The sequence below is a fragment of the Lathamus discolor genome, chromosome 2 (assembly GCF_037157495.1).
Source record: "Lathamus discolor isolate bLatDis1 chromosome 2, bLatDis1.hap1, whole genome shotgun sequence".
NCBI lineage: Eukaryota > Metazoa > Chordata > Aves > Psittaciformes > Psittacidae > Lathamus > Lathamus discolor.
In genome coordinates this window covers 133,643,559-133,670,717 of record NC_088885.1, presented here as the reverse complement: position 1 = coordinate 133,670,717, position 27,159 = coordinate 133,643,559, and the positions used below count along the sequence as shown (strand labels likewise).

The 27,159-nt window shown below is 35.6% G+C and overlaps 1 protein-coding gene across 1 annotated transcript in view; it reads left to right on the top strand.

Annotated features, from left to right (window-relative positions):
• The window catches only part of MMP16 (matrix metallopeptidase 16), a 193,736-nt gene extending 170,352 nt beyond the window's left edge, over positions 1–23,384 (top strand). The window contains exons 8-10 of the mRNA XM_065668539.1: positions 4,911–5,061; positions 7,396–7,511; positions 12,038–23,384. Coding sequence (XP_065524611.1) covers positions 4,911–5,061; positions 7,396–7,511; positions 12,038–12,372 — 602 coding nt within the window. The 3' untranslated portion in view covers positions 12,373–23,384. The remainder of the gene's footprint in view (positions 1–4,910; positions 5,062–7,395; positions 7,512–12,037) is intronic.
• The last annotated feature ends 3,775 nt before the right edge of the window (positions 23,385–27,159 follow it).

The window sequence follows — 27,159 nt, the reverse complement described above, 5'->3', positions numbered from 1 at the left end:
GTAGTGCAAAGTGAAATTTGCTCATTTCTGGTGGCTTAAGGTACTTGGCCTGCCTTGTGCCTCATAATGCTTGTAAAGTGCATAACAATCTGGTGGATGGCTGGTAATAAAAAAACCAGATGTTTACGTTCTTGTTATTATTCATTGCTGGTGTCCATGCTGAATGATAATAAGAAGATGACACAAGAATAATACTTTTTCTTTTTAATGAGAAAATGTGAATAATAAAATTTATTCTGTGTATCTGTGGGAATTTATATGGTACTAAAAATGAAATTGTCAAGCCATCTGCACTGTTGAATGTTATAGCAAACCAAATGCAGCAATAGAAAGGCTGCTCTAAAACTCATACTAGCAGTGCCACCATCATAACTTTCAACTGCACTTATACAACTGTTGACAGTTTCGTTTTAAAAGTAAATTTACTATACTGCTGTCAGATCATGGAGCAGAGAAATGACAAAAACTTAATGTGGGAAATAAATATAGAATGAGAAAAAAGGAAGCATGAATAGTAATTTGGTGATACTAGTATGAAGACATTTGATCCTGGCTTGAAAGACTAAAATTAAGAGCAAAGGTGGCTGGAAAAAAAAAAAAAAATCAGAATTAGATATTAAATTTTTCACCAGTTTCAGTTAAATATAATTCCTAAAAATTTGAAGAATTTGTTTTATCACAGTTAAACTTACAGTGATTATATGCTAAATCCCACATAGGTCTTGCACTACACACATATAATAATTGTGTGTAAGATGAACAAAAAACTTGGTTGCTGACAACCCCGGAGCACAACTGTTCAGTATTCTGATTCTACAAATGAAGAACTATCATTTAAGGTCTGCATAATTGTTTGCAGTAGTCAGTAGGTGGTTAAATAGTCTGAAGAATATCTGGAGTTAAATATTCAGTATTTTAAGTAAAGCATAGCAATACTCATACTCTTTATTTCCAGAATTTTTTTTCAAATGTCAAAGGTAGATATTGAGAAACTGCAAATAACTGCAATCACAGTTCATCTGTCTCAGTTGTTTCCCTACAGTGGTGGTATTTAACAAAGCATGATTTCAAAAAGTAAGACATTTTGACTTTTTTATCACTTGCTTCATTCCCAGCTTGCAACCTTACCATTCTGCTTGTTATTATATTAGGTTTTACATTAGGGAATAAAAGCAGAGAGAGATGAAACATTCTGAAGGTTGGCCAGACTTCATGAAACATGTGGTGCTTTATTCTTTGTGAGAGTAACAACCTGTCAACTAGACTTTAAAGAACAACGTTATGCAATAAATACAGCGGTGATTTCTGCCAAGCTGATAGGTTAGGACTCTGAAAAGGCATCAGTTATCTATAAAAAGGATCAAACTATAATTATTCTAGTTTTGTAATATATTTTTTTAATTTCCATTATAAACACGATTAATGAAGTGTATTGAATATTTACTACTGGAAGTGGAATACGAACTAAGTGAATGCATACTGACTTAAGAATTCATTTTTAATGCATTTTAAAATACATAAATATAATTTGAAATAAAAGGAGCTTATTCTCATCACAGTAAAGTAACATTTGCGTTAAATTTCAGCTTTAACTCTTCCTAACATTTGGCTGTGAATTTCAAAGCTTCTAATTTTTTCTGTCTTTTTTGGAAATCCTCTGATCAACAGCCATCCACTTCCTTCAGTCGAGGGAGAGAAACTAAGCAGAAAAAAACACAACAAAATCAAACAACAAAGCCAACAACAAACCACCTAAAACCCTCTGAAACAAATAAACAAAAAAACCCTGAAGTAATAATTGTCAGCCAGATAAAACATTTGTATTTCCTATGTATAGTCCTTCCCATTAACAGTCAGCGCAGCCCTAGCAGACTAAACATTTCTTCCAAAGCAAATCAATAGAAGTCTTTCCCACATGTTAGAGCTTTCAATGACTTACTGTCTCTGTAAAAAACAGTCAAATTTACCTTTTCACAATTTAACCAGAAAGCATTTGCTTTTTAGTAAGAAATTATGTGAAGAATTTAGTTTTTTATGTCATATATTCCCACAGCTTCACTTTCCTTCTACTTCAGTATATTTGAATATGCAACAAATATGTGGCTCAGTCACTTATAGTGGTGCATGCTCAACCCTTGTTTGTTTTGGTATGACCTGATCTTGTTAATGTTGTAGCTGATAATGTTCCTAACAATTGCTGTCACTTTTGTTCCTTGTGAAGTCCAGAGAAAGGTAATAGCATTACATACATCACAGAATATGTCTCCCAGTGCTGTGCAACAGCTGTGATTTTGAATGATCTTTGAAACAGAAATGAGCTGGCTCAGTGTCATTCACTGGTTACCATCTGTTGTTCACACCATAACTACCAACTGGTAAGGTCCAAAACGCATGACTTCTCTTATCATTGCGTTTGAAACTGCCATTACCATCTGAAGCCTTCTGTGTCCGGTCATGTGAATTGGCAGAAGGATAAACCACATGGGGGGCAGGACAGTGAATGACTGAAGATGCTCACCCCTGTCATAATCAAACCCTATAAGTGAATTTTGTAAGGAATCTCAGTAAAAATAAGTGTCACGTTAGCACAGACCTTAATCCTCAGACAGCACAGACCTCAGCTTTCCATGACTATTCTTCATTATTCTCTGTGTCTCTTTTATTTTCACTACTTCAAATGGCTCTGCACATACTTACTGAATCTTTTCTTCCTTCAACTGGAAGGGAGGGAAAGATGGATCTGTTGAGCAAACTGTAGTGTTTGTGCTTGGAAGTGGGTGACAAGCAGCTGTAAAGAAGCTGATAGAAAATTTACTCTGGAAACCCAGCATGGGAGGGACTGGAACTATATCTCCTCTCCTAATTAAAACTGTGATAATATGTAAACATGCTTTAAATCACTACAGCATAAACAGGGAGATTAAAAAGACCCTCACTTTAAACAAACATTTAATACCACTGAGGGATAGTTAAAATATAAAAACAACCGCAAAACAGCTCTCTACATTTTACCTTCTTGGTGAGTGGCATACACCTGATCCTCGATCTTTGGGCTAATATTACATTTCCTCATAAAATATTTATGTAGCACAGTGTCTTAACCTCGTAAGTCTTTGTAGCAGCCTGCCTAGCCTTACAGGTAAGTGCAATGGCTAATATGAACAGCTATGATTTTATCTCTTAGGATGTCTTTGCAAATATGTTTGGGCAAAATATATTTTCAGATTTCTCCCCTAATATTTTAAATATCATCATAAATAACAATGGATTAACCAAAGTGAAGTATTCAATAGGCCAATTCAATATATATGTTCATGGACCTTCTCTAGACCTTTCTGTGATGTAACTCAGAATATGTATATGATGTCAGAGTATCAACTCCTTCAGTGTTATTATTACTAAAAATAGCAATGTTTTTTGGAAACACAGGTGAAGGTAGTGCTTCGAAAAGAAAAAAACACATGGTTCCTACACAGTGGAGCCTATAGTCTAGCTCAGAAAGTGTCCCTGTGGCCTGGATGACATAGTACAAAGGGAAAACAGGCCTCAAAGCAAGCTCTTCAGATAAGTACTAAAATGCAAATTATGCTCCCTTTTCCCTATTTCTAGGGGGCATATGAGGATCTTTATTCCCTTTTTTCAGCCAAAGCTGTCTGTGTTTGAAAGCGAAGTCTCTACTGAAATGACACAGGTGAGAAGTGTATTTTGAAGAAGAACTAGAAGAAAGCAAAAAATGTAAAAAGGAGAAGATAGTTGCAAGAATAGGAGGAGAGGCACAATTATTGGGGAAAGTGTTAGACTAAAGGCTTAATATGAGATGAGGTGAGATAATCATGGAAGTGTTCAGTGAGGAAGAAGAACTTAGCTAGGAAGCTAGAGCAGACTGAAGCTGGGAAACTGGAGTTGTGGGCTAGTGAGTTAAGCTATCCAATTACAAGAGAGAGCACAGGAAGCATCATCTCCAAAAACAGGGACAGGGGGTGGGGCAATACTACCAAACACTGGTGCAATTGCTGCTTCTGTAGACATGGGTACCCATATATAGAGAATATATTTAGTTAGTAGATGCACAGTAGGGGTTCAACCTATGGGCACCAGGCTATTTTTTTGATTTAAGACAGTTTAGGTAACATGAGGTTTGTGTAGATACTGTGCTAAGAGTTATGCATTTACCTTGTATTATTAGCATGTAAAAGTCAAGTGGGTAGTTTTGAATGATTCGTCACCCACAACCAAAGGTTAAATTTTACTGCCACTGGTACTAAAAGCAACCCCCGTTAATTTCAGAAACACAAGGTTTTCAGCTGTGGGATTTCAGAACTGCAGTTTTGTCTTTAGGCCACAGTAAAGAAAATCTAATTAAAAATATTTTAAATTCTATGATCATTTCAGAAATAATCTGAATAATCTGTACATCCTTCATGAGTAATTTAATTTCTTGAGGAACAGGAGAGTGCAAAGTAACAAAAGTATATGGTCTCTGTGAGGCTAGGATTTTCTATTTCTTATTTATTTCTATGCTTTCTCACCTCGTTGTGTCTTAACATTCACTCTTCTTTCCTTATAAAATGTAAAACTGATGTGTATCATTGCTGCAAATGTATTACATTACTAGCCACAGAGCCTCTTGAGATGATTTCATTTTCATTCTGGGTTTGAACCCTATATAGTTGATATCAAAATGCTCTGTGGACTTATTGAACTGAAGGTGCTTTATAAATGCAGGGTATCTGTAAGGCATATTTAATTTTGCATTATCTGTAGTGACAGAACATTTTTCATTTGTGTTTGGCAGAACCACTGTAGCCCTCTGGGAGTCTTTCTTATTTCTTCAGTATGTATTAATATTAATATTGATAGTACTGAAGACTAACACACATATATGTACGTGTATATATGCTTTTGTACAGGTAACAAGTTCTGGGTTTTCAAGGACACTACTCTCCAGCCAGGTTATCCTCATGATTTGGTAACTCTTGGAAGCGGAATACCTTCCCATGGCATTGATTCAGCAATTTGGTGGGAAGATGTTGGGAAAACCTACTTCTTCAAAGGAGATAGGTTGGTATAGGAATTATGCAAGGAAGCACATTTCTTATAACCTAAATCATATTTGTGTGAATATACTGAAATGTTCAAAAACCATGTAAAGGAGGCTGTCAGTGATATGGCTTAGTGGTGCTCTTGGCAGTCCTGGGTTAATGGTTGGACTTGATGATCTTAAGGGTCTTTTCCAACCTAGTTGATTCTATAAGTATATATGTATGTCCAGTGGAAAAAAAATTTTTATAGGTCATCAGCGAGTCATAGTTGTCACAAATATGAACTTAAGTAGTCAAATTTATATAGTTACGAACACTCTTACCTGCTCCTTTTTACACACATTTCTAAACCCTGTCACATAAACAGGCAAGGCATGATGCAAAGCTTTTTAAGGTCAGTGAAAATTACTTCTCTACTACTATTTAAAAATAGGGTAAGAAAGGGAAATAACAGCTAAGCCAGGAAACGAAAGAACAATTTGAACAGTTCCTTTGGAATTATTTTTAAGTAAATCTTGCAGTTCCCTTCTGAAGGGACACTTAATTTTATGATTAATAAAGAACAGAAAAAAATTGTAAAATCTGAGTTACTTTTGAATCCTGAAAGAGACTTGTACTGGTCACTTAGTGTCTCTGTGTCTTCATTTCCCTGTCTATAAAAATAAGTTACCTGACTGATGGATTTGATGGGTTTGCAGGATGTTGCTATGTTTCTTGATTGATGTATCACTGCAAATTCTGAGTCCTCAGAGACAAATCATTCTTTATTAATAACTGTAATGTCTGTATTAGTATTATTAAAAATATAATGACTGCTTTTGTTACTGTTTGGTACTTAGGATTCTGGGACACTAATAGTATTCATGGATCTCTGAAGAAATTAATGTACGTCATAGGATATGTTTAGAACACTGCAGCTGATAATTTATTAGCAATACTGTAATATTGCACTACAAATTGCTGTACACAATTTTAATATTAAAGCTTTAAAAAAAAAAAAAAAATTTTTCCAGCACTCATGATGAGGAAAGCACATAACCAAGTAAAAAAAAACTAAGTATCATTTCAAGCAATCAGTTTCCACAGTGAAAAAGAAAGCCATCTAAATAATTTGCTGCCAGTAGTTGAGTCTGAAAAAGAAAGATGTTACATTTCAAAATAAAGAGCATCATTGGCTGGTTACTGGTGCATATGTGACTAGATTAAGGAATCAGGCTATAAAAATAATTTATGCATGAGAAAGAAAAAATAACTACAAATGATTTTAATGTAACTTGCCAGCTCTTAACCCACTTGAAATCTTCACCTTTTAATTTAATTGAAAGTTTAAAGCCAAAAGACTGCCCCACAGGGAGAATTCAGAGGAATTTAAACCATTTTGTTTTTTAAAAAGATTAATATGTGAATTGATTAGAGTGTCTTAAGTACCTTTGCAGGGACAAAATATCATCCATGTAAGGATTCCTTAATATGTCAGGAACAATCATAACAAGGATTTCTGAAAGTTGAAGTCAAATGAAAAGAAAAAGGGTCAAGTTTTTTGCAGTGACTAGATTATGAAGGAAAGTAATACTTTTTCAGGCTTTTGATATCCTGAAATGTAGAGTGGCTGCTTTAATGTAATTTTTACATGAATAAGACTGATTTGGGGGGGAATCCTCCCAGGAAACCATGCTCTAAATTAGTGGAGCTAATCAAAACAGCCAAATGACCCACCCAGATATTGTATCAGAATACACAGAGGTACTAGAGATACAGTATGCTAATTCTTAGAACCAGCAAGAAGTAATCAACAGTAACTGTAAGTATTAGATAATAGTAAATACTTCTTACATGTTTGGGCTGCATTCTGAAGCTTTTTAAATTGGAAAAGGCCTAGCTGACAAAAAAAGGCACAAAAGCAGGTTGAATTTTGTATCTATTTAATGATAATGAAATGAGAAGCTACTGTCATGCATACATATAAGGAGTTAAATTAGGATTGCTGGGAGTATTTTAATCTTAATCTACTGTCATTTTCATAATTAAAATGTTATCTAAAGCATTAATATATTTGTTGCATATGTTGCATCTCTTGTCACCATGTAGAAGTCCGAGGCATCAGAATTACTGCAATTATAAGTGAGATGCATACTGATCTAGTTGTCAAAGTGCATATGTCTTTTATATTTCTGCTTACACGAAACAGTTGTCCAGTCAGCAAATAGATTTCTTTGTAGTCTGGTAGTATGTTCAAAGAAAAGTCAAGAATTCCCATTTGTGGCTAACGAATGTAGCAACATTAGAAGGTAGAAATATGTAGTTACTCAGCTGCTCTCTTATAAATGATTTTTTTCTTTATAAAACATTTCAGGTACTGGAGGTACAGTGAAGAAATGAGATCCATGGACCCTGGTTATCCCAAACCAATCACAATATGGAAAGGTATCCCAGAATCTCCTCAGGGAGCCTTTGTCCACAAAGAAAATGGTATGCAAACACATTCCTGTTCTAATGATTTACTAACACCTTTTATGTGAGATAGAGTAGTAGAGTGGTGATTGAGTATTCAGGTTAAGTAACGAAGGAATTCTTGATTTATGATCAGAATATTTCCTGCTGCGGAACTTGCTATTGTGGAAATGGCTGTTTGCATGTACTTTTTAGCACAACAGAGAAAAATCTTTCAAATTTAGTATCATAAACCTCAATTTACTTTTTTTTCTTGTGTCTTAATTCATTTAATTATTTTTGTTCTCTGCTGTACCTCTTAAAAAGTACCCCTTAAAGCAGTCTTCCTAAACACAGTATATTCCTGTTTGAATTGTCAAGGTATTAGCTGTTTAAACAGCTTAGAAGGTGTTATTTTTATTCTGAACTAGAAAAGGGAAGCAAAATTTTTATCTAAGCAGAAATATCCCTAGGAATCTACATAAATAAAAGATGTCATAAGCCCATAATGCAGAAATGCAGACCACAGGGATGTTAGTCTGAAATGCTATTACCTGTATCAAGATGCATCATCAGAGGAAGCTAAAATCTCATCTGGCTTCACCTCCAAATGAATGAGGGCAGCCCAGATCTTCATCTTACAAGAATTCAGTGCTTCTCAGGGGCTGCTGGAAGGCTGCCAACACAGTGCTCAGTTGCTCAGAGTTTAAATCCATTTGACAGGAATAAAAACATGCATTTATTGTCACTTATCATTGTTGGAGAATTGTTGTATGGCATATGTGATTTATTTATTAGTAGGTTCCATTTGCCTCACAGGCAGGACACAGATATATTGTCATATTATTTTAATTTCCTTTTAATAAGCAGATAAAAAATTCTTTCCTTGTATAAATCATTTAATGCTCATATTTCAATCTATAACTTGATTAAGTAATTTACCATGGAAATATTTGGGGGGGGTTGGGTTTTAGGTTTGGATTGGTTTTTGGTTTGGGTTTTTTTTTCAGAAATAAGTTTTGTTGCTTCCTTGCTTTGTCTCTGTTCTATCCAGGAGCAGAAACTCTCTCTAGATTCTGGCCTTTAGGATAGACTGGATTTTTTTGTGTTGTATTTATTTGTTTTAACTGGAAAGTAGGTCAGTCAAGATGATACTCTGCACACATTGCACTTAATAGCTGTTTGTAAACACAGATGTATGTGAAAACGGACACAAACATTATGTATGCACAGAGAAACATAATGGATACAACGTCTGCTTTCTTCCCTTCATTATTTTCAAGTATATTTTCAAAGAAATTTTCAAAGAAATTTAACATATATATATATGTATGTATGTATTTCTTACCTTGACTGCATTCCCCATAATAAGTTTTTTGTGCTGAGCTCAGGTGCCCATGTCTCTCATTACAAATTAAAATTATCTTACTGTAACAGACCAGTGTTTCTGAAAACAGTGCAGCAGCAGAACACTCGTTGCTAAATCAGGAAAGACTCTTGACTACAGCAAAGCTGCTTCTCTTTTTTACCCCAGTGGATCTGATAGTCTGTCTGACTCTTTGAATGAAGAGGATGGTAAAACATGACATGAGATAGCAGAGGAGGGGAAGGGAAAGAGGTCATTCTTGGGCCTCTCAGAAAGCCTAAAAAGGCCCAAGGGCAGAAAGAGGGATTGAAAATGACACCATAAAGTTCCCAAGGAGACCACTAAGAAAATTTCCCTGAAATCAAGAAAATAGAAATGTTAAGAAACAGTTCACAACTCCACTGTTGTTTGTATGAGGACAGAAAGAAACAATAGCAGATGAAAATAAGAATTACCACTGCTTAGTTGGAAAGAAGTTGATTAAATTTTGCCCGAAACTGTTTTCCTTTCCAAAACTGTTTTCTTCTCTTTGGGCAGAAGTAGAGTTGATAAGTTTTACTACTATATCTTTGTAAAGGAACACCTGAAAGCATGTCTTCCAGTTAATCCATTTAATTTTAAAGAATACTTTCTTCTTTCCCTTCTCTTTCTATTGTGTAAACCATGCAAATGAGCACCTGCAATAAATCTGATCATAAAGGGGTTTTCTTCACTGTCCACAAAAATGTCAGGTAATCTTGCAGTAAAAGGCTTGGGAAAGAAAGAAAAAAGTTTCCTACTTGAGTCAGCATACTGACTCGGTGTCCTAAAAGCTTGGTTAGGCTCAGGTAACATCTTTGAAACTATCCTTGATACTTCCCATATTGTGATTTAGATACTAATGCTGTGGTAGAAACTCCAAGGAAGAGGTGAAGAAGAAATTTCCTTTGTTGCTCTGTAGAATCTGAGATCACACAAAATTCTTCAGATTGGAGAAAGCTTTCTTTCTGCCTTCAGAGCAGCATAGAAAATCTTCTCTCTCAACTAAAAATTCTACTAAGGTGAATAGTGAGGCAATTTTTAGAGGGAAGAGAAAATGTAGTCTATTAGTCCACTGGGCTTTTTTTGCCTTGTGCTTACTAGTACTCCTAGTCTGAGTTCCTATTTGGCACATTAGTGACCTCTACGTCCTTTCATGATGTTTGGGTCAAGTATTGTGCTCACCACTGTCAGGTTCTACCACCTTGAAAATTTTAAGGAGCAACTCACAAAGCAGGCTCCACAAGTCAAGCAGATGAAAGCAGTTGTGTGACATCACTTGTTCTGCCATGACAAGCAGTAAAACTGATCAGTCTCTTAAAACTACCCCTCTCTGTTGGTGATTTCCATCTTTCTGAATGTCATTGACTGTTATCCTGGTTCCTGCCTCAGCAAAGTAGAACTTTCTAAGTAAAAGGTAGTTTGAAACAGGAAAGTTTAAACTACCTTCAGAGTTTTCCAGTGGAAAATATACTCTGATTGAAGAGTTTTTATTGGTTCTGTAGAGGCAGGCAATTCCTTTGCTGCTTTGATTTTAACAGTTTTAATTTGATCTTTCAGTATAATAGCAATTAATAGTAACTAATGTCAGTATTCTGACTTATATATACATTTGATGTATACCTGTATGTATTCTGTATATTTGTAAGAATATAGATTTAGAGATGTCATATCTGTATTTATTCTATATGTATTAAAATGCTGATAATAGATCCGATTTCTACACTTGAAATATTTATCCAGGTCCAGTATGTACAGTGCTTTCTTACATACACATTGGTATATGAAATGTAAGGATAGCATAACCTGGGGTTCATAATGCTGAAATTCTTCAGTTTAGAGTATTTTTCATTTAAAATACAGATTGCTTTAAGGAACTTGATATATGCTGAAATTTTAAAACCACATCATGGTAAGAATTATAGTCCTCTTTTTAGTTTCGTTCCAATCAGAATAGAAGGCATTTTGTGAACAAGCCCCCTAACTACTGTTTTGATATAGCTGTGCCATTCTTTTCATTTTTCTTTATAATCAGTATTGTACCTTTCTATAGATAAACTAACAGTAAGGATTAAGGAAAGGAAAATACTACCTTTTCAGTGGCTAGGAAGGCCATTAAAATGACATAAATAGCAAATGTAGAATAATGTTCTAACATTCTAAGTATTCTGAAAAATGGCAGTAGATGATGAGGATGTTCTTACAGTTTGAGCTGCAAAATATGCTATCAAGTAATATTTTTATAGAATTGAAAGAAACTAACTGCTGTTTAAATAGGTAATTACTAATATTATCTCCAGATAGCCAGTCAGTCATTGATGTTTTCAGGAAGAATTGTTAATACAACAAATAGTGCCCAATCCTTCTTGGTATTCTTAGTTGACTCTAGTACTGCAGGAAATACACAGAGGTCTATAAAGTGACACTAAGCAAAAATCCAACTGTTTGCATTCAGTTCAAAAGCAGTAGGAAGTTCACCCATCCTGATGGTTTTTTCTTGCTATTTTTCAGCTGGGATAATAAAGTAATGCTGATTTTTGGCAAAGCAGCAAGGGGTTTTTCTCCATTTAGGCATGTTTAGTAATAAGATTGAATTGTGAATTAATAATCAAATACAAGCACTTTGCAGAAACCTTAAATCCTGTTACACCTGTTTGCTCTTGGCAAAGCTGGTATTTCATACAGTTTCCTTCTTCTGAAGGACAGGAGCTGGCTATGTGACTGTAAAGAGGGTCAGTTCTCATTTCTGGCTAGCATAGCATTGCAATTTGTTTCAGTAGACTTCTCATCTTGAAGAGGTTGTGATGCTTTAAAGTCCTGGCCCTGAGGACTGGTTGAGCTTTCAGCAGCTGAAGAAACCACGTGGACCCTCCTCTGTCAAAGATCATACTCTGTGGAATTCCTTTATTTTTTCTGTAGTAATGTAAGAAAATGAAATCTCAGTTTATTAAACAAACAAACAAAAAAAAAAAAAACCCAAATCAAAAAACACCTCAATGTTAGATTTTCTAGAAAAAGTAAGAAACAAAATTTGTAAAGATTTGAAAGACCTAGAACTGAAGTCTATTTTTAATTTTTTAATTACAAAAAAAAAAAAAGATACCAGTAGTTTCAGTCATAGTGTGTTGATGATGTGATTTGATCCAATATGACCATGAATAATTTCAATTTTCTTCCTCAGGCTTCACATATTTCTACAAAGGAAAAGAGTACTGGAAATTCAATAACCAGATGCTCAGGGTGGAACCTGGCTATCCCAGATCCATCCTCAAGGATTTTATGGGTTGTGATGGACCAACAGATCGAGATAAAGACCGACACAGCCCTCAAGATGACGTTGACATTGTCATCAAACTGGACAACACAGCCAGCACTGTGAAAGCCATAGCCATCGTCATTCCCTGCATCCTGGCCTTGTGCCTCCTTGTCTTGGTTTACACTGTGTTCCAGTTCAAAAGGAAAGGAACACCCCGCCACATACTGTACTGCAAGCGCTCTATGCAAGAGTGGGTGTGATGTAGGGTTTTGGTTTTTTTTCTTTCCCTCCCAGGAGTTTGTGGTAACTTGAGATTCAACACAAGAGCTGTTATGCAGTTTCCTAGCTAGGAGCGGGCATCTGTCAGTCTGAAACAAAGCTGATCTTTAAAACCCAGGGGTTGCCTGTCCTGTGCATGAGTGGAGATTCGCTCAGCTGGGAAGCTTCCATGAGACACAGTATCTGCTGTTTCTTCAGTCCTTTGTCTTTCTTTGTCATTCAATCTAGGCCTTTCCTCTGCACGCTCAATGCCCTATAAACTATGAGGATTAACTAATGAAGAGGAAAAACAAAACAAAAAAATCTCCAATGTTTCTACATTTGTCCCTTAAGGCCTGTTCCCCTTTGAAAAATTTTTTGCTGAAAGTGAATTTTTTTAGAAAAAACACAACAACCCACAATGGAACTTTCAGGAAAGTGAGAAGACCCAAAACAGCTTTGTCTCCAAAGAGGATTGCTTTCTGTCTGCTACGGATAAAGTCCTATACTCCTACTTCCAGTTTTGTTGTCAGGTGGGAGACTCGGATGACACACAGGACTTCAGACTGTTTGGACAGCCATTTTCCAACAAACAAGGGGCCAAAATATCTGCAATATAGTAACAGCCTTAATAATACATTCATTTTGTGTTTTATACAGCTGCTCTGGGCTACGTCCTCAATGTTTTAAACTCATTTATATTCGTCACTATATTCAAGCAGAACCTTTTTATTGGTTTATTTTTGGTTGGTTTTCCTGCATAATCTTTCCCAAGCTGTATCAAGCCAACTGCCCCAGGCCTTTCATAGGTCTGTCAGGAGCACTCATTCCAAAGCATGGTAAAAAGCAGTGTGTCTCTGAAGTGGATTTCAATGAACTAAAGCAACAGTCATGCTATCGAGAAACTTTATGCTGGTATTACATTGGTGGTGTAACCCTTTGAGAACTATTGCATCCTTTTTCAGAGTCTGGTGGATGTTAATCTTGGTTGTCATTAAATTATAGGATTGTGTTTGGCTAATACAGGTTTTTAAAGAAAATCAGTTTTTCAAAACAGATTTCCTGTGAGTGCAAGTGAGTGTTTTTAATTATTTGCATTATTGATAGAAAAGCATTTGTAACATAAATAGAAAACAGAATATATTTACCAGCTACCTTCTGGTTAAAGGAACCAAGCCTATTTTAATAACTTCTACCACTTACGAAGAATTTTTCTGAACTGGCAACAGTTTTATAACTTCACCTCTTAAGCATCTTGAATTTCTCTTTTAAACTATGTTGCATGATAATTCAATTTGCCTCCACAGAGGTAGAGTTACAGTTTCAAAGGAAAGCTAAAACGACTCTGATAATTGCATGAATATCCTCTGGTGTGTTACCCCTTTGCATGTTCATCATAGTTCTCAAAGGGTTAGTCAAATTTCTGGCCTTCAGCCAAACATGATTATCACTGACAGAGCCAAGGGACCACCAAAGCATTTTGTCATTCTGTGTAATTTGTGCTAACAGCAGTATTGTCATTTTCATGTGACCTGCAGAGCAGGTTTGTATCAATATTTTTTTCCTAGAGAAAAGTCAGCAACTGACAGACCTCTTTATTGATTTAGGAGCTGCTTCTTGCAGTGATAGGCTTTACAGTCACTGGGCTGTGAACTTATTAAAGGTGGTCAGAACGATGCACCCCAAAAGTCAGACACCTGGTTTTTTATGAAAGCCAGGATTTGAGGGGAGTAGCTTTTGCAACAATGAACAGCTTGCCTTGAACTTGATTATTGACCTGTTGACTGTCATTACCAAGTTAAACATTGTCTTCTGTGAACAGCTTCACTGTCTGAATTTCCTTAAAGTGTACTGTCCTATGTCTTTGATCTTTGACCTTTAACTTGCAAACTGGCACAAACTGAAGGGAATCTGGTGTTGCAAATGGACTAAGACAAGTTTTATTTCTTAAAAGGCCTGATATACATAATCCAGAATTCAAGAAAAAAAGTTGAAGTGTTTTCGTAGAAAAGAATGGACATAAACCTAAATATTTATGATAGATCTGTAGAAGGGTATTTTGCTATGTATACATGCACACTCTAAAAATGAACTACAGTAGAAGTTAATTTTTATTTAACTTGAATACAATTTTCAGTATAAAATTATCATTTCTACAAATAGCTAGTTGTTAATGAAAAGGTTATAGGAAAATATTAAAATACTTGAAATGGCCAGTATGGGCTTTTACATAAAATGAAACTTTTGTACTACATTCAACCAATTTCTTACTGGTTTCTTAATCTGCATAACTGGATCACTTTTTAGAGAGTGTAGGTATATATAGATATATATTATTGTTATTATTATTTTGGTAATGGATAGCTTGACTGCCTTGAATTTATATTTATATTGAGCATAGCATGAAAAATAGTATGCCTTTTTGTTCAATTACATGGTTTTATATTGATTTGAAGACTTATTTTATGAACATATGTGGCATGCTATAAAGCATTGCAAACGTATTTCTTAGAGCATAAACAGATATACATATGTACGGCTAACAAAAATGAAGATTAGAAAAAGATATAGTTTTACAACAAATATGCAATGCAGATGGCATTTTGGAGATGTTATGTAGAGGTACTTCATACTGTAGGTTAGAAGTGCACCAGTATCAGCCCATAGCATTATTTAGTAAATCCAACTCTATTGTTCCTGAAAATATAGATTAATTGACAGTTTAAGTAATGTAGCATATTTACTACACATCAGCTCATTTGATGAATTTGGAATTGTATGCCTGTTTGTCATATATATTAAAACGTGTGTGTGTTTGTATACTTGTAAACACACACAAACACACACATACACATACATACATACTTTAATCCACCGAAGGGTTTTTATTGTCAACAAACTAACTTATGTTATGCTACAAACAGAACAAAATGATTCATGTTGCTGTTCCAATTTTGTCCCTTGCATAGTTGGTGGAAAATACTAACAGTACTACTTATTCTGCATTTGATTTTCCTCTACCATGGGAGGACTTATATTATCTTTACGCCAGAACAGCATCTCATCTGTTTTTTTTATTGACTTGAAAATTTCACTTCAATTTTGAAATAACTTTCATGGCAGCTTTAACTTTTTGTGCAACTGTTTCCCTGACAGTAATGAAGTGCCGAGCATGTAAACTGTTGTTCTTTGATAAGGTAACAAAAATGTTTGTATTTGGAGAATTTAACTTTAATTATGCAGGAAGGTAAGTGTAATAAGTCTAGTGCTTGGTATATGGTACATCATAGATAAATGAATACATGATAAATTGATTGATCTATTTTCTTTTACCTAAAAGTGCATATATGTTATATACAGAGAAAGGGAGGAAAAATAATACTATATTGGCATGTTTATGTCGTGCAAAGAAAGATTGTGTCAGCATTTCTATTACATACTCCTACTTTCAGTAGGCTATAAGACAGTCATAAAGGTTTGCTTTAAGTGAAAGATGTAGGAGCATTTGTTTTCACTGTAATTCCCAAATACATGCTGGCTAGTTTCAGATAACTTCAGAGTAAGTAGTGATGTTGCCTGATCTAGTTTTGAAGTCAAATGAGTGAAAGTTCTAAGACAATGTTATATTTTGAACAGTTGTTTTTCTACCAGGGCCTATAATTATGAGAGTTAAGAAAAAACAAATTGAAATTATTTTCAGTTCTGCAATCTGGGTTCCTGCTCATGTGCCGTAACTTTTTTCGTAAAGTTTTTAATAAACACTTCCATTTTGCTATTGTTATGATCTCAACTGTGGAACAATACAAAACTGAATATGTATTGCGTTAATCAGTTACAGTCTATCAAGCTGACTATACAGGGTCGTGTATTTTCAGAGTATGTATGATGCAGGAGGCCAAAGTAGATAATGGCAGTGTTTCCTCTGGCCTTTTAATGTAATGAAAAGGTTATTGACTGTAGACAAAAATTAATTTTTATAAAAAAAAAAAATACATTTAAAAACTATGTAACTGTATATTTACTGGATAGGCTGGGATGGAGAGACTCAAATGGCTCCAAAGGAGCCCTTTCAAGTCTCCTGAATAAATGTAATATATATTTTATATATTCCCATGAAATTCTTTTTCTTCTTTCAAAGTGTGGCAAAGGGATGGGATAATTAAAGAAAAAAAAGTTCAAGGCTAATTTTGTGAATGAAAATTACAGAAGCTAATAGATTCAAACATAAGGGACAGACTTAAACTTTTTCTTAGAGGTGTACTTCACGTACCCAGTTGCTTGGTCAAGACTTCTGCACCATTAGCACTGTGGGTTAAGAACAGAGTGTAAGGCTTAATTATTGAACTTTCGACTCTTTTTGGGGGGGTCTTAATTCACAATCTTAGTGTCAGTTAAATGTAGCTTTTGGTACCAAATTATATAGAATCAAATTCTATCTTGTTGGTTAGAAAAAAGTGCATACAATAGAAAGTAGGTCTGCCTATAAACAGTGGAAGTATTACATTCCTATTCTAGTTTTTTTTATTTGAACCATAGCTAAGGCAAACCTTAGAAAAGACACATAGCAAACTGAAGAGTGAATGTTCCAGGCACTGCATTTTCAAGGAAGTAGAAATGCAAGTTACCACACCATTAGCAGCCTAAACTGGAGATAGCACAAGATCACTGGGCTGAGGAGCAAGAATATGACTGCAGGGGCTTGCTCTGTCCTGGCTCCCATGTCTTCTCACAACATGGCCTAAGTTGTTTTATGAGTTACATAGGTGAAGCCATGCACCATGGCAGTAGGAGATGTGAAGCAGCCATTGCAGAGCAGTAGCTCTCTGTCACTTTTTGTTGTTGTCAAGGCTGTGTTTGGACAACTCTATTTCCAGAAGTATAAATAGATGACTGCAGCCATATGAGCCACGAGGAAAATCATTATTATCAGTAGAGGGAACGAATGTCACTGGCCACTTGGTGTTCAGCTGTGCTGTAAATCAAATAATATTGTGTGGGAGCTAAGGAACAAATAACCTGTAATTGAATATGATGGTATAGCCATGACTGGTACACCAGCACTGCAATGTTAGGCTTAGCTAACACTACACAGACTGCAGATAAACAGTGGTTCACATGAGACAAGACAATTTAAACATATGTCAGTTACAAAATCAGGTGTAAATGAACCATATACTCATAAAATTAATCTCTGATTAATGCATGCAAATCAATGAATTGTCTCACTGGTCTCATGAAAAATGGAATGTGTGAGTCAAATCTGCTCAACCCATTCTTGTGATTTGCTATCTGAGATGACAGAGGCTGATAGAGAAAGACATTGTCATCAGTGCCATCAATGCTGAAAATGTCTGGTAAGCACCAAAAGCAGACAATCACTTGCTGCAGGCTGGTTCCATTTGATGCTTGATCTAATGTTAGGCAGCATAGATTCTGTATGATGTGGCATTATTTGATGTGTGTACGTACCTAGGAAAGACCAGCACTAATCAGGAGGTCATATTTTGAACGGTCATCAGTATGCGACCCCACTGCAAGCATCTGTTCCTAAATTAAAATGTATTTCAAAGTAGCATGTACACAGCATTAAACGCATCATAAACAGGTCTTGTTTCCCAGTATACATAAGGTTTAGCATATCATGTACAAATTTTAGTCAAGTTATTAACATTTGCAGTTGCAGCTGCCCATTATGTCTTTGAGATATGACATGCTGTGAGAGGTGTACATAAAGTACATTTGCTCTATATAAACAGCCTTAAGTACTGCCCACAGTATAGATTAAATAAATTTTAGAGGCAGAGAAGACATAAATGAAGAAATGCTGGTGTAAACTAGCATGCTGAAGACAATTTTCTACTCTTGGATGTGCATGCAGCACTCTGCTCCGTGCTGTCATAGTAAAACTACATAAACAATGATCATTACACTTTCCAGGCATTTATGATGGCACAAAGCTTTCCACTCACACAGCTCAGTTTCTTCTGCTTCTGTAGAATGACATTGTTCACAGATGATAGTTGTAATAGCCACGACATAAACCGAAGCTTTCTATTTAGTTAATAGTAATTTGTACCTGATGTAATTGCATCACATACTTCTTAGAACTACAACATTAATCTCCTTGGTGAGCTATTGGCATATCTTAATTCAATAGCCTTTCCTGCCAGTGATTTTTTTTTTTTTTTTTTTTTTTGCTGTTGCAGTAAAATATATCCTGAACGTTCTCCCCATCTTGCCATCTGGCACCAGCACATTGAATAATCACTTTCATTGTATGCATACGTGTGTCCTGGTTCATCCATTTGCCCATCCATCATTTGGAGAACTGGCTTTCTGGGAAGCTGGGATAAAATAACTTCCTAAAATACCTTGTTAGCCCTTAACAATATGACAACAGAGTTAGGAGAGTTTTTAGTGAAGTATTATATTACTTACAGGCAAGAGAAGAGTGTAGCTACACCAGATGGGCTCACCACTTGCAAAAAGTAGTGTGTTAAATCAGAAAAGGATGTTTCTAATCCATATTTCCATCCTGATGTGTTGGCACAGTTTAACACCCAGTCTACACACATTCATAGCTTACATGGCTGTACAGAAAATCACCTGCCGTTTGGAAGGTGAGAGTGCTTAGGGTCAGCAGGAACTCAGTGTTAACTCATTTATAAGGTATGAAAAAAATTTTATTACATTACTATCAATTTGTATCCTCAAAGAAAATAAAATAATTTTTTCATGATGTAAAATTTTTCTCAGTGTTCATAATTACATGATATTATATATAGCTCCAAAAGTACTAATGTACAACTGATACATGCCAGTTGAAATACACAGCCCCATACTTAGGCATACAATTAATTTAAATAGAGATGCACATACTGTGTATGCTTGTTGTATGCTTGCCTATTGCTACCAAATAGTCAGTGCTCAGTTAGTGATCATATCTTATGGAAGTACCCATGTTTGAGTCAGTTCCAGGCAGTTTCTCTCTTTGGATACAAGTAGAGTTAAATCACTTAGGAAATGGTACATGTGGTGTATTCAAAAGACACCATCAGCAACCTACAGCACTGTTTTAAATGATCCTGTCAACAACAATTCATACCTGCAGGTCACAGCTGCGTCTTGTATTTACATGGTTGTGTTTTACTTCATATGATAAAGTGCTATGAACTCTGGCCATGCGTCACGAGGTAGATGAAAACTATTAAAATAGTCTTTCAGGATAGCCGTTGTCAAAACTCACACAGCTCACAGAAATACCTGAGGTGGTTATACCCAAGAAAGTTTTATCTTGAACAGGAATCTAGAATTGAAGGGATGTGTGATGATGCAAGTCCTCTTTTTACTCTGTGCAACACGGTAAAACATTGTCAGCTAAGCTGTATGCCTAACAGCTATCTTTACGTGTTTCTAAACCCAAAATCTCTTGTCACTTCGTGCACAGTACTGTCTTACTGCATCTGGTCGAAAACCATTTGATAGGATAGATCAAGAATTATGGTCCTCCCTTCTCATTGTCCAAGATGCACAGTTCATTATCTGCTAGTAATATGCATTCCTTTGAAGGAAGGAAGCATGAAGAAAGCTCTTGGATCACAGCTTTTCACAGCTACGACAAATACCTTATAAATAAATAAATAAAGGAACACCTTACTGAAATCTTTCTCAGAGGAAACATAAATTAGTCATAAACTTTCTTTCCACAATTTCTAGGATCCACAGGAAAGCAAACTAGCTCTTTTGGTCAAAGATTGCAGACACAGAAAAAGCAACATAATCACATTTCTATTTTTCATTTCCAGAAGAATATAAGAAAAGGAATGAAAACATTTTGGTTTATAATTGCAAGTACAAACCCATTTTCTCAGAAAGGGAAGGAGTCAAGGACCACTGACACCTCTAAAATTGCAAGTAACTGCTATGTAATCAACAATAAAAGAGAAGAGATATTATCAGGATGTTTGTCATAGCTTTGAAAGCATTACTGGTATCCAACAGCAAAGATACCTGTTAGGATGTAGGAAGTCCGCTGAATTCTGTATCTGTTGACATAACACACCAAAGAGCAGTCAGTCAGAAGGCTCCTCAAATAGTTACTCTGAACCAGCCTATAAATATATAGAGTGCATTATGTATCTGCTGCATTCACAAATCTTTTGAGAGTGATTTAGTCAAGCTAACATTGTCCAGATATGTGCAAAACCTTGCCACAGCGAAATGTTCTTATGTTTGATTTCAGAAATTATATCCAAAGACTTATCTATCATTTGAAGAACTCCACTGGATGAAATACTGAAAGACAAAGAACCTTTACCTCTAATCGTCTATATTATTGCAATGTGTCATTATCTCCATGATATCTCAGTCCTGAAGAGTTTGATATAATAGAAATACTTTTATGACCTTTGGATGGATCATCTATTGCATTTCTTTATGTAAACTGATAAATACAATGAAACTTTTGATTCCACCTCCTTCTTTTCACTCTGCATTCACATATTTCCTGAATAAATAAGGTAATATTTAATTTTATATGCTCTTGGTGGACAAGTAAGAAATTATCTGTTCGCTATACAGAGAAAGGAAGAAAATACTATTTTGTTTGTCTCAATCACACACATGGCATTTTACAGTCTGCAGTTTTTTGTGTCAATGGTGAAGAAGTACTACCTTCTCAAAAACTCTTGTGAATATTTGAGGAATTTGATATATATCTTTCTTGTTCATTGTCCAGTCCCTCAACACTGACCTCCAAATTACTCACTTCAGATTACTGAAGTCTCTGCCATCCATTTACACTGCTGTCCTTTAAGTCTTTTATGAAAATGACATGATGCAGCCCCCACTGACCATCATGGACTCCTTATTTGCATCTTGTGTCTACTTACCTGGTCACATGTACAATAGTGTAGCAACATAGACTTATCATTTTTTATGCCAGCCATTGCATACCATTTGCATGCATGGTTTATGCCATCTGTGAGAGGCGAGCAGTCTAGAAAGCTGCATTTGAAAAATGTTTGCATTATTTCCAGTAGTTCCAGTTCTCATCTTAAATATTTTTCATTTCTCCTTTGCTTTCTGATGCCTATAATCTGTGCCATGGATATTCAGACAATAATTATATGTCTGGATTCTTTCCTCTACCACAAGTCAGTTCATACACATACATCAGCTATTATTACATTACTGCTGTAGCATAATAAGCTAGCACTGATGCATGGCAGGATGCTTTGCTATTATGCATTGTTTTCTGATTGATCCTATTTTTTACGTATCATAAATAACAAATTTATTAAGTGCTCTCTCAGACATCTGCTGCTGTAGTCTGGGAATTGGATTCATTGCACAATTCAGCCCCAGCTTGCAGAGGAAGACAGAGGTGTTTGACTTCTGTAGGTTTATTTTATATGATAAGTGTTCCTATATGGTCAGAAGCTGACTGAGGGAGGTGATGTCTGCTCCTTTCTAGTCCTGTGATTAGTACTGTTAACAGTTCAAGAGTGTACAGCTGGTTTTGTCAGTGTGTAAAGTTTGATATGGATATGTACAAGAAGGGTACATTGTTTTCCATGCTTCATACACATTCTTGTTTCTGTTACTTTCTGAATAACACGCACCTTGCTTTCTCTCCAAGTGCTGTACTGTTGTATTTACCAGAACGTGATATCTTCTTTTGTTCTGCTTGTTGGATGTTTTTCAGCAACTGATTCCATTTTCCATCTTGTTGCCATTCCTTTCTCCCTGTAATTTCAGCAGAAATTGTTCTGGTTCCCATGTTAGCTGGAAGCTACTACAGTTTTGACTCTTCCCACACTGTGATTTGTCTTTTTATCTTTCATCTCTGAAAAAGAGGAAATCAGTCTTTCATGCAGAGACAAGGATATTGGTGCAGTTGTCAGGTTATCTCTGAAAGGGGGTTTATGTATAACATGACCATAAAACTCACACATTGTTAAACATTAGCTCTCTTCAAGCACTGCTTCTTGAACCACCCAACAGCTATTCATTTAATTTACAAAGTGTGACAAATAAGTCAGAACTTGGATGTGATGATTTCTCTATATGATGCAAATTTCTCATTTTTATTCCCTTTTCTCTGCATAGCCCCATATGCATTTCATGCCTTTGTTTGACTCATTAGGATGTGTGTTAGTAATAAGATAACTGGAGCATTTATTTGCTTTCTGCAACTAAATTTTATCTTATTATTGTTAATTTTTTTAAATTTTATTGGCTCACACAGCATTCTATACGGTAACCTTTTTATAACTGACATATGTTATTCCTTCAGGTAGCTTCTACTGACAAACACAAAGCTTGTTTGTGTGCAAATGCAAGGCTGACTAAATGGTGCTAAAGTGTATTATGACTGTCAGGTATAATCAGGCAAAATTTTGTGGTGCTTAGACTGATTTTTTTCATTGATTTTATTGATCAATGCATAGAACAGTGTTTTATTACACACAAGTTGTCTTTTGTTAGTAAATCAAGACCTCATAGTGCATTGTTAAAGAAAATAGGTTAATTAATCTATGTAACAGCTCACCAAGCTATTATCTCTTTAACTCCTTATAATGTTGTGTCATTAAAGGTCAAGGGGTCATGATAATAATCTCATTGCTGTAGACCATTAACATGACTGAACGTTTTCAACAAAGTACTTATGTTTACAATGCTATAACCCTTTGACTGCTGCGGCAACCTTTAACCACAGAAAGTCACATGCTAGAATCATCATTATGGTTCTTGCCATGGAAATCAAAGAGTTAAGGGCTGTGCAGTGATTTGTTTTGTATTTATTAATTTATATTTATTTTTCATTTTCATTTGAGAAGGGGGAAATTGGGGTGGGGCAGTTCTTGTCTGCTGTAAGTGTCTTAATCAAGGGAAGGGTTAAAATGGCTTTTTATACTATTGCATCTTATGTACTTGCCATCGTTTCATTGTGTTGTAATTACAAAAAAAAAATCTGTCAATAAATAAGAGAACAGAAAAAAAGTTTCATAAAGGCATTGTGGTTTAATTGGTATATATTACTGTAAGATTTATAGCTGCTGTTCTTTAGATACTGTATAGCATGACGACTGCCAACTTAAGCCTCAGAAGAGGAATGCCTAACAGATAATGACAATGTATAGAGATACTATGGATACGATGGTCTGAGCAAGATAAAAGAAACATTAGTTAATTTTCGTAATCAAAATATAGTACGAAAAACTAATTTGTATGGAAAAGAGTTGGGGTGTGTGACACTGCACCTAATTCTGTAATGTCTGAAAAGCCACTCAGAGATTGCTGTCACAACCACTACAAAAATGAAAAGGTGGCTGAATTTCATTCTTTGTTGTGTGTAAGAAAAATTACGAAAAGTATAATGTGAACAAAAGGTGAGTCCAGTGATTCAGATTAGGAAATAGCTAAAAAACAAACTATTGTATAGGTTTCCTTAAAACTGAGTCATAATAGAAGACCACAGGACTATGATGCAAAGGAGAGTTTTTCAAAACTTTGGCCATCCAGTTCAGCATTGCAAAGATCTGTGTTTCTCTCATGTCAGCAAACACGTAATTCTTCTGCTATAGAGGGTTAAGGTTTCCTACACCCATGCATGTGTGTGGGTGAAGGAAACCAGGAACAAGCTAAATCTGTTTGGAGACGGACTGAAAGTTATTATTGTTTCAGAAAGAAGGCAGTGCTTGTAAGCTGATCCAAGACCTGAGCCCAAACTCATCACATATCTAAGCTACATGAAACCTTGCTCTTTTCCATTCCAAATCAGATGCACGTTTTACAAATGTTAAAAATACAAGTAGCTTATGATTAAAAAAAAATAAAAATCCATTATTTAGCTGAGTAAAAGAAGAAAGGAAGAGAACAGACTAAAACAGAGGCTATAGAACTAACTGATTTAAGTTCCTTTCTCACACATGAGAGAGGAAAAGGCCTGCGGATTGGCCATGTCTACAGGTGACTGCTAGGAAGAGTACCAGTTCTGAACGGAAAGTTTCAGGGAGTGTCTTAAGTATCTTAGCATTTTAAGTTCATAAAAGTGTGCTGTTTCTGAAAGATATGAATTAAAACAACTCCCAAGCTGATCCATATCCTGTTAACACCATTCACTTCATAGGTAAAGATGCTGCTACATGCAGAAAACTTAAAAGATGTCTAGCAATCACAGTTAAGATACGAGAAATCTAGTGTCATAACTCACCCCTTTTCAGGCCCATTTTCACATAATTATGTTGCAGGTAGTCAGATTTCTGTTTTAAAGTTTTGGCCCAAATTCAAGATACGTCTTCCAGGAACTGTTCTCAAAAAGTCTTCCCCAAAAAAACAACTCCAGTCAATACTAGATTAACCAATTAAACAAAACTGATTATGAATAACAAATATTCTTCATCACTGCTTGGCAACCACTTTTATGCTAGTCATTGGAGTTATTACAAACAGTGAACAAAATCAACTAAATGTCTGGACAGTAATAACTGTCAATAGAATCAAAACTTACAAATATATCATGTATGACTTCATATATAATGCAGCACACAGTGGCATGGAACACACTAATTTTCCAAACAAAAGAAGCTAAAAATAAATCGTATTTTATAGATCCCCTAGTAAGTCAACTGGGAAAACTCTGGGAACTAAGAATTGTGAAGATTGCACTTTAATGAGCATTATTCAGGCCTAAAGCCCACAATACACAAGTCAAACTGCCTTTTCTCCAGGTTTGCTATTAGCAGCATTGCTGTTGATGGTGAAAATGGATGTAACGGTAAAGGTTTTTTTGCTATAAAATATGCAAAGTTTAGGTGCACATTTCAACTCTACTTAACTAGTACAGAAAATTAGACCTTGATCAATATCTAACTGATATTCACACAAGTCACCTTCAACCCAAAAGGTGAATTACTTTCTTTGGCAAAAAACATTTAGAATGCAAAGGAGCTTTTCCAAAACTTGAAAAACCATACTCCCTTCAGTGTGTGTCACATTAAATGCACTCACTAAAGTGCCTCTTTCCACATTAAATTATGGGTTTGGTTGGTTTTTTAGTCGGTTGGTTGGGGTTTTTAATCTGAAATATTCAAGTTATTGTTCAGGACAACCAGTGTGGATAAGCTGTAAAAGAAAAGCAGCACCCAAGAGAGCAAGAACAATCAAAAAAAATATTTGAAAAAAAAAAAGATATTTTTGGAAGACATTTTTATATTTCTATGTAATTTCTGGAAAGTTTCCAAGCTTTAGTAAGTATCATTGGTATCACACTGTTCAATATATTGACGTGAAGTTTGGTTTGCAACTCGTTCATGCCTTCACAAGTCACTGCAAGAAACAGCTCCTAAAGAGCATGCTTAATTTCCCAGATGTTTGTGTGAAATTGCTGTCATTAATCACCGTATTGATTATCTTTCTCCAGTTTTCAAGGATACTTGTGTTTAAAATGTTCTTCTTGAAGTGACATGTAGAGGCATCCTTGTTATCCATGACTTGCTCACTTGCTGTCTAATTGCTAGATAAGAGGTTCGTTATGCAGTGCTTTTGTGTTGTGGTTCATAGATATTTCTTGCTTTGATTTTCAGCATCAATCAGACATTCTCACCATGACAAATGACAAGTGTGGCTGCACTCCCCTGGTTTCTGCTCCTGGAAGTTGTTATTCTGTCACACTGGTCAGCTTCCCACTGCATGTCTGCTCATACTTCCATTAAAGTAACAGATTAAGGTTGAAAAGATCCTGAAGAGTTTTTCTATTCATGGTGTTCTTTTGTAAGGAAATAATTTATTATCTGTTAAAGACTAGATTTACAAGGAAGACACAGAGTATCTGAATACTGTTACAGTGTCAAATAGCTTTGTTCCCAAATCTCTTCCAAGTGCTCTTTCTGTAGCAGTCCACACTGTGTGCATTGCATATTTTCTTTTGTAGTGCACTAGCTAGGTCTTCTAGAGATAAAATTACATTTTCTTTTGCAAGACAATTATTTCAGGAATCACTCTGACATGCTGGATAAGAGAACATCATCTCTTCTATATGACCCAGCAGGTATAACACATTCAGGCAGAAAGCACGTTCTGAAAATACCTCAATTCAGAAAGAAAAAGAACCTCACAGTTCACAAGAAAATCAGTTCAGTTAGCAGAATGATGAGTTTGTAAGTCTTGTTTAGGTAAAACTGACAACCAGTCAGAGACTATTTAGACTCAGAACTGTAGCACACTCAGAGGTAAAGAGAAGTTATACCTTCTCCAAGTCTATCAGAAAATCAGTTTGGGATACCAGAACCGAAATGCCCCTAAAAAGTCTAGTACAGGTGTAATTGTCAACTTGTATCTCCTAACCTGTGCATAAAGTAGCCACTTCAGGGGTCTGCCTAATATAATAGATTTGCACCCTAGTGGCCTTCAGAAATCAGTTCCTCTCTCCACTGAACAGAGAGCTAAAATTGGGAATTGATTTATGGCTCTTCCTCTTCATAAGATATGTAAGTTATACAAATTGTATCCCTTTCACATCTCAGCTGGGAGACCACAGATGCCGACAACAGAAAAAGATTCTGGGAGCAGCAATACTCAGAGATGCCGCACAATTAAAAGGAATGAGGTATGTGGGGACTGTCAAGAATCACAGTACAGAGAGAAAAATTGAAAGGAAGCTCAACGGATGCTTCTCTGTGTTTAAATATCTGATGTGCTTGCACATCCAACTGTCCTGCAGTTGTGTACTATCACAGGACACTGCCCAGGTGACAACCAAACCTGAGTCTCCCACTTACAAGTGT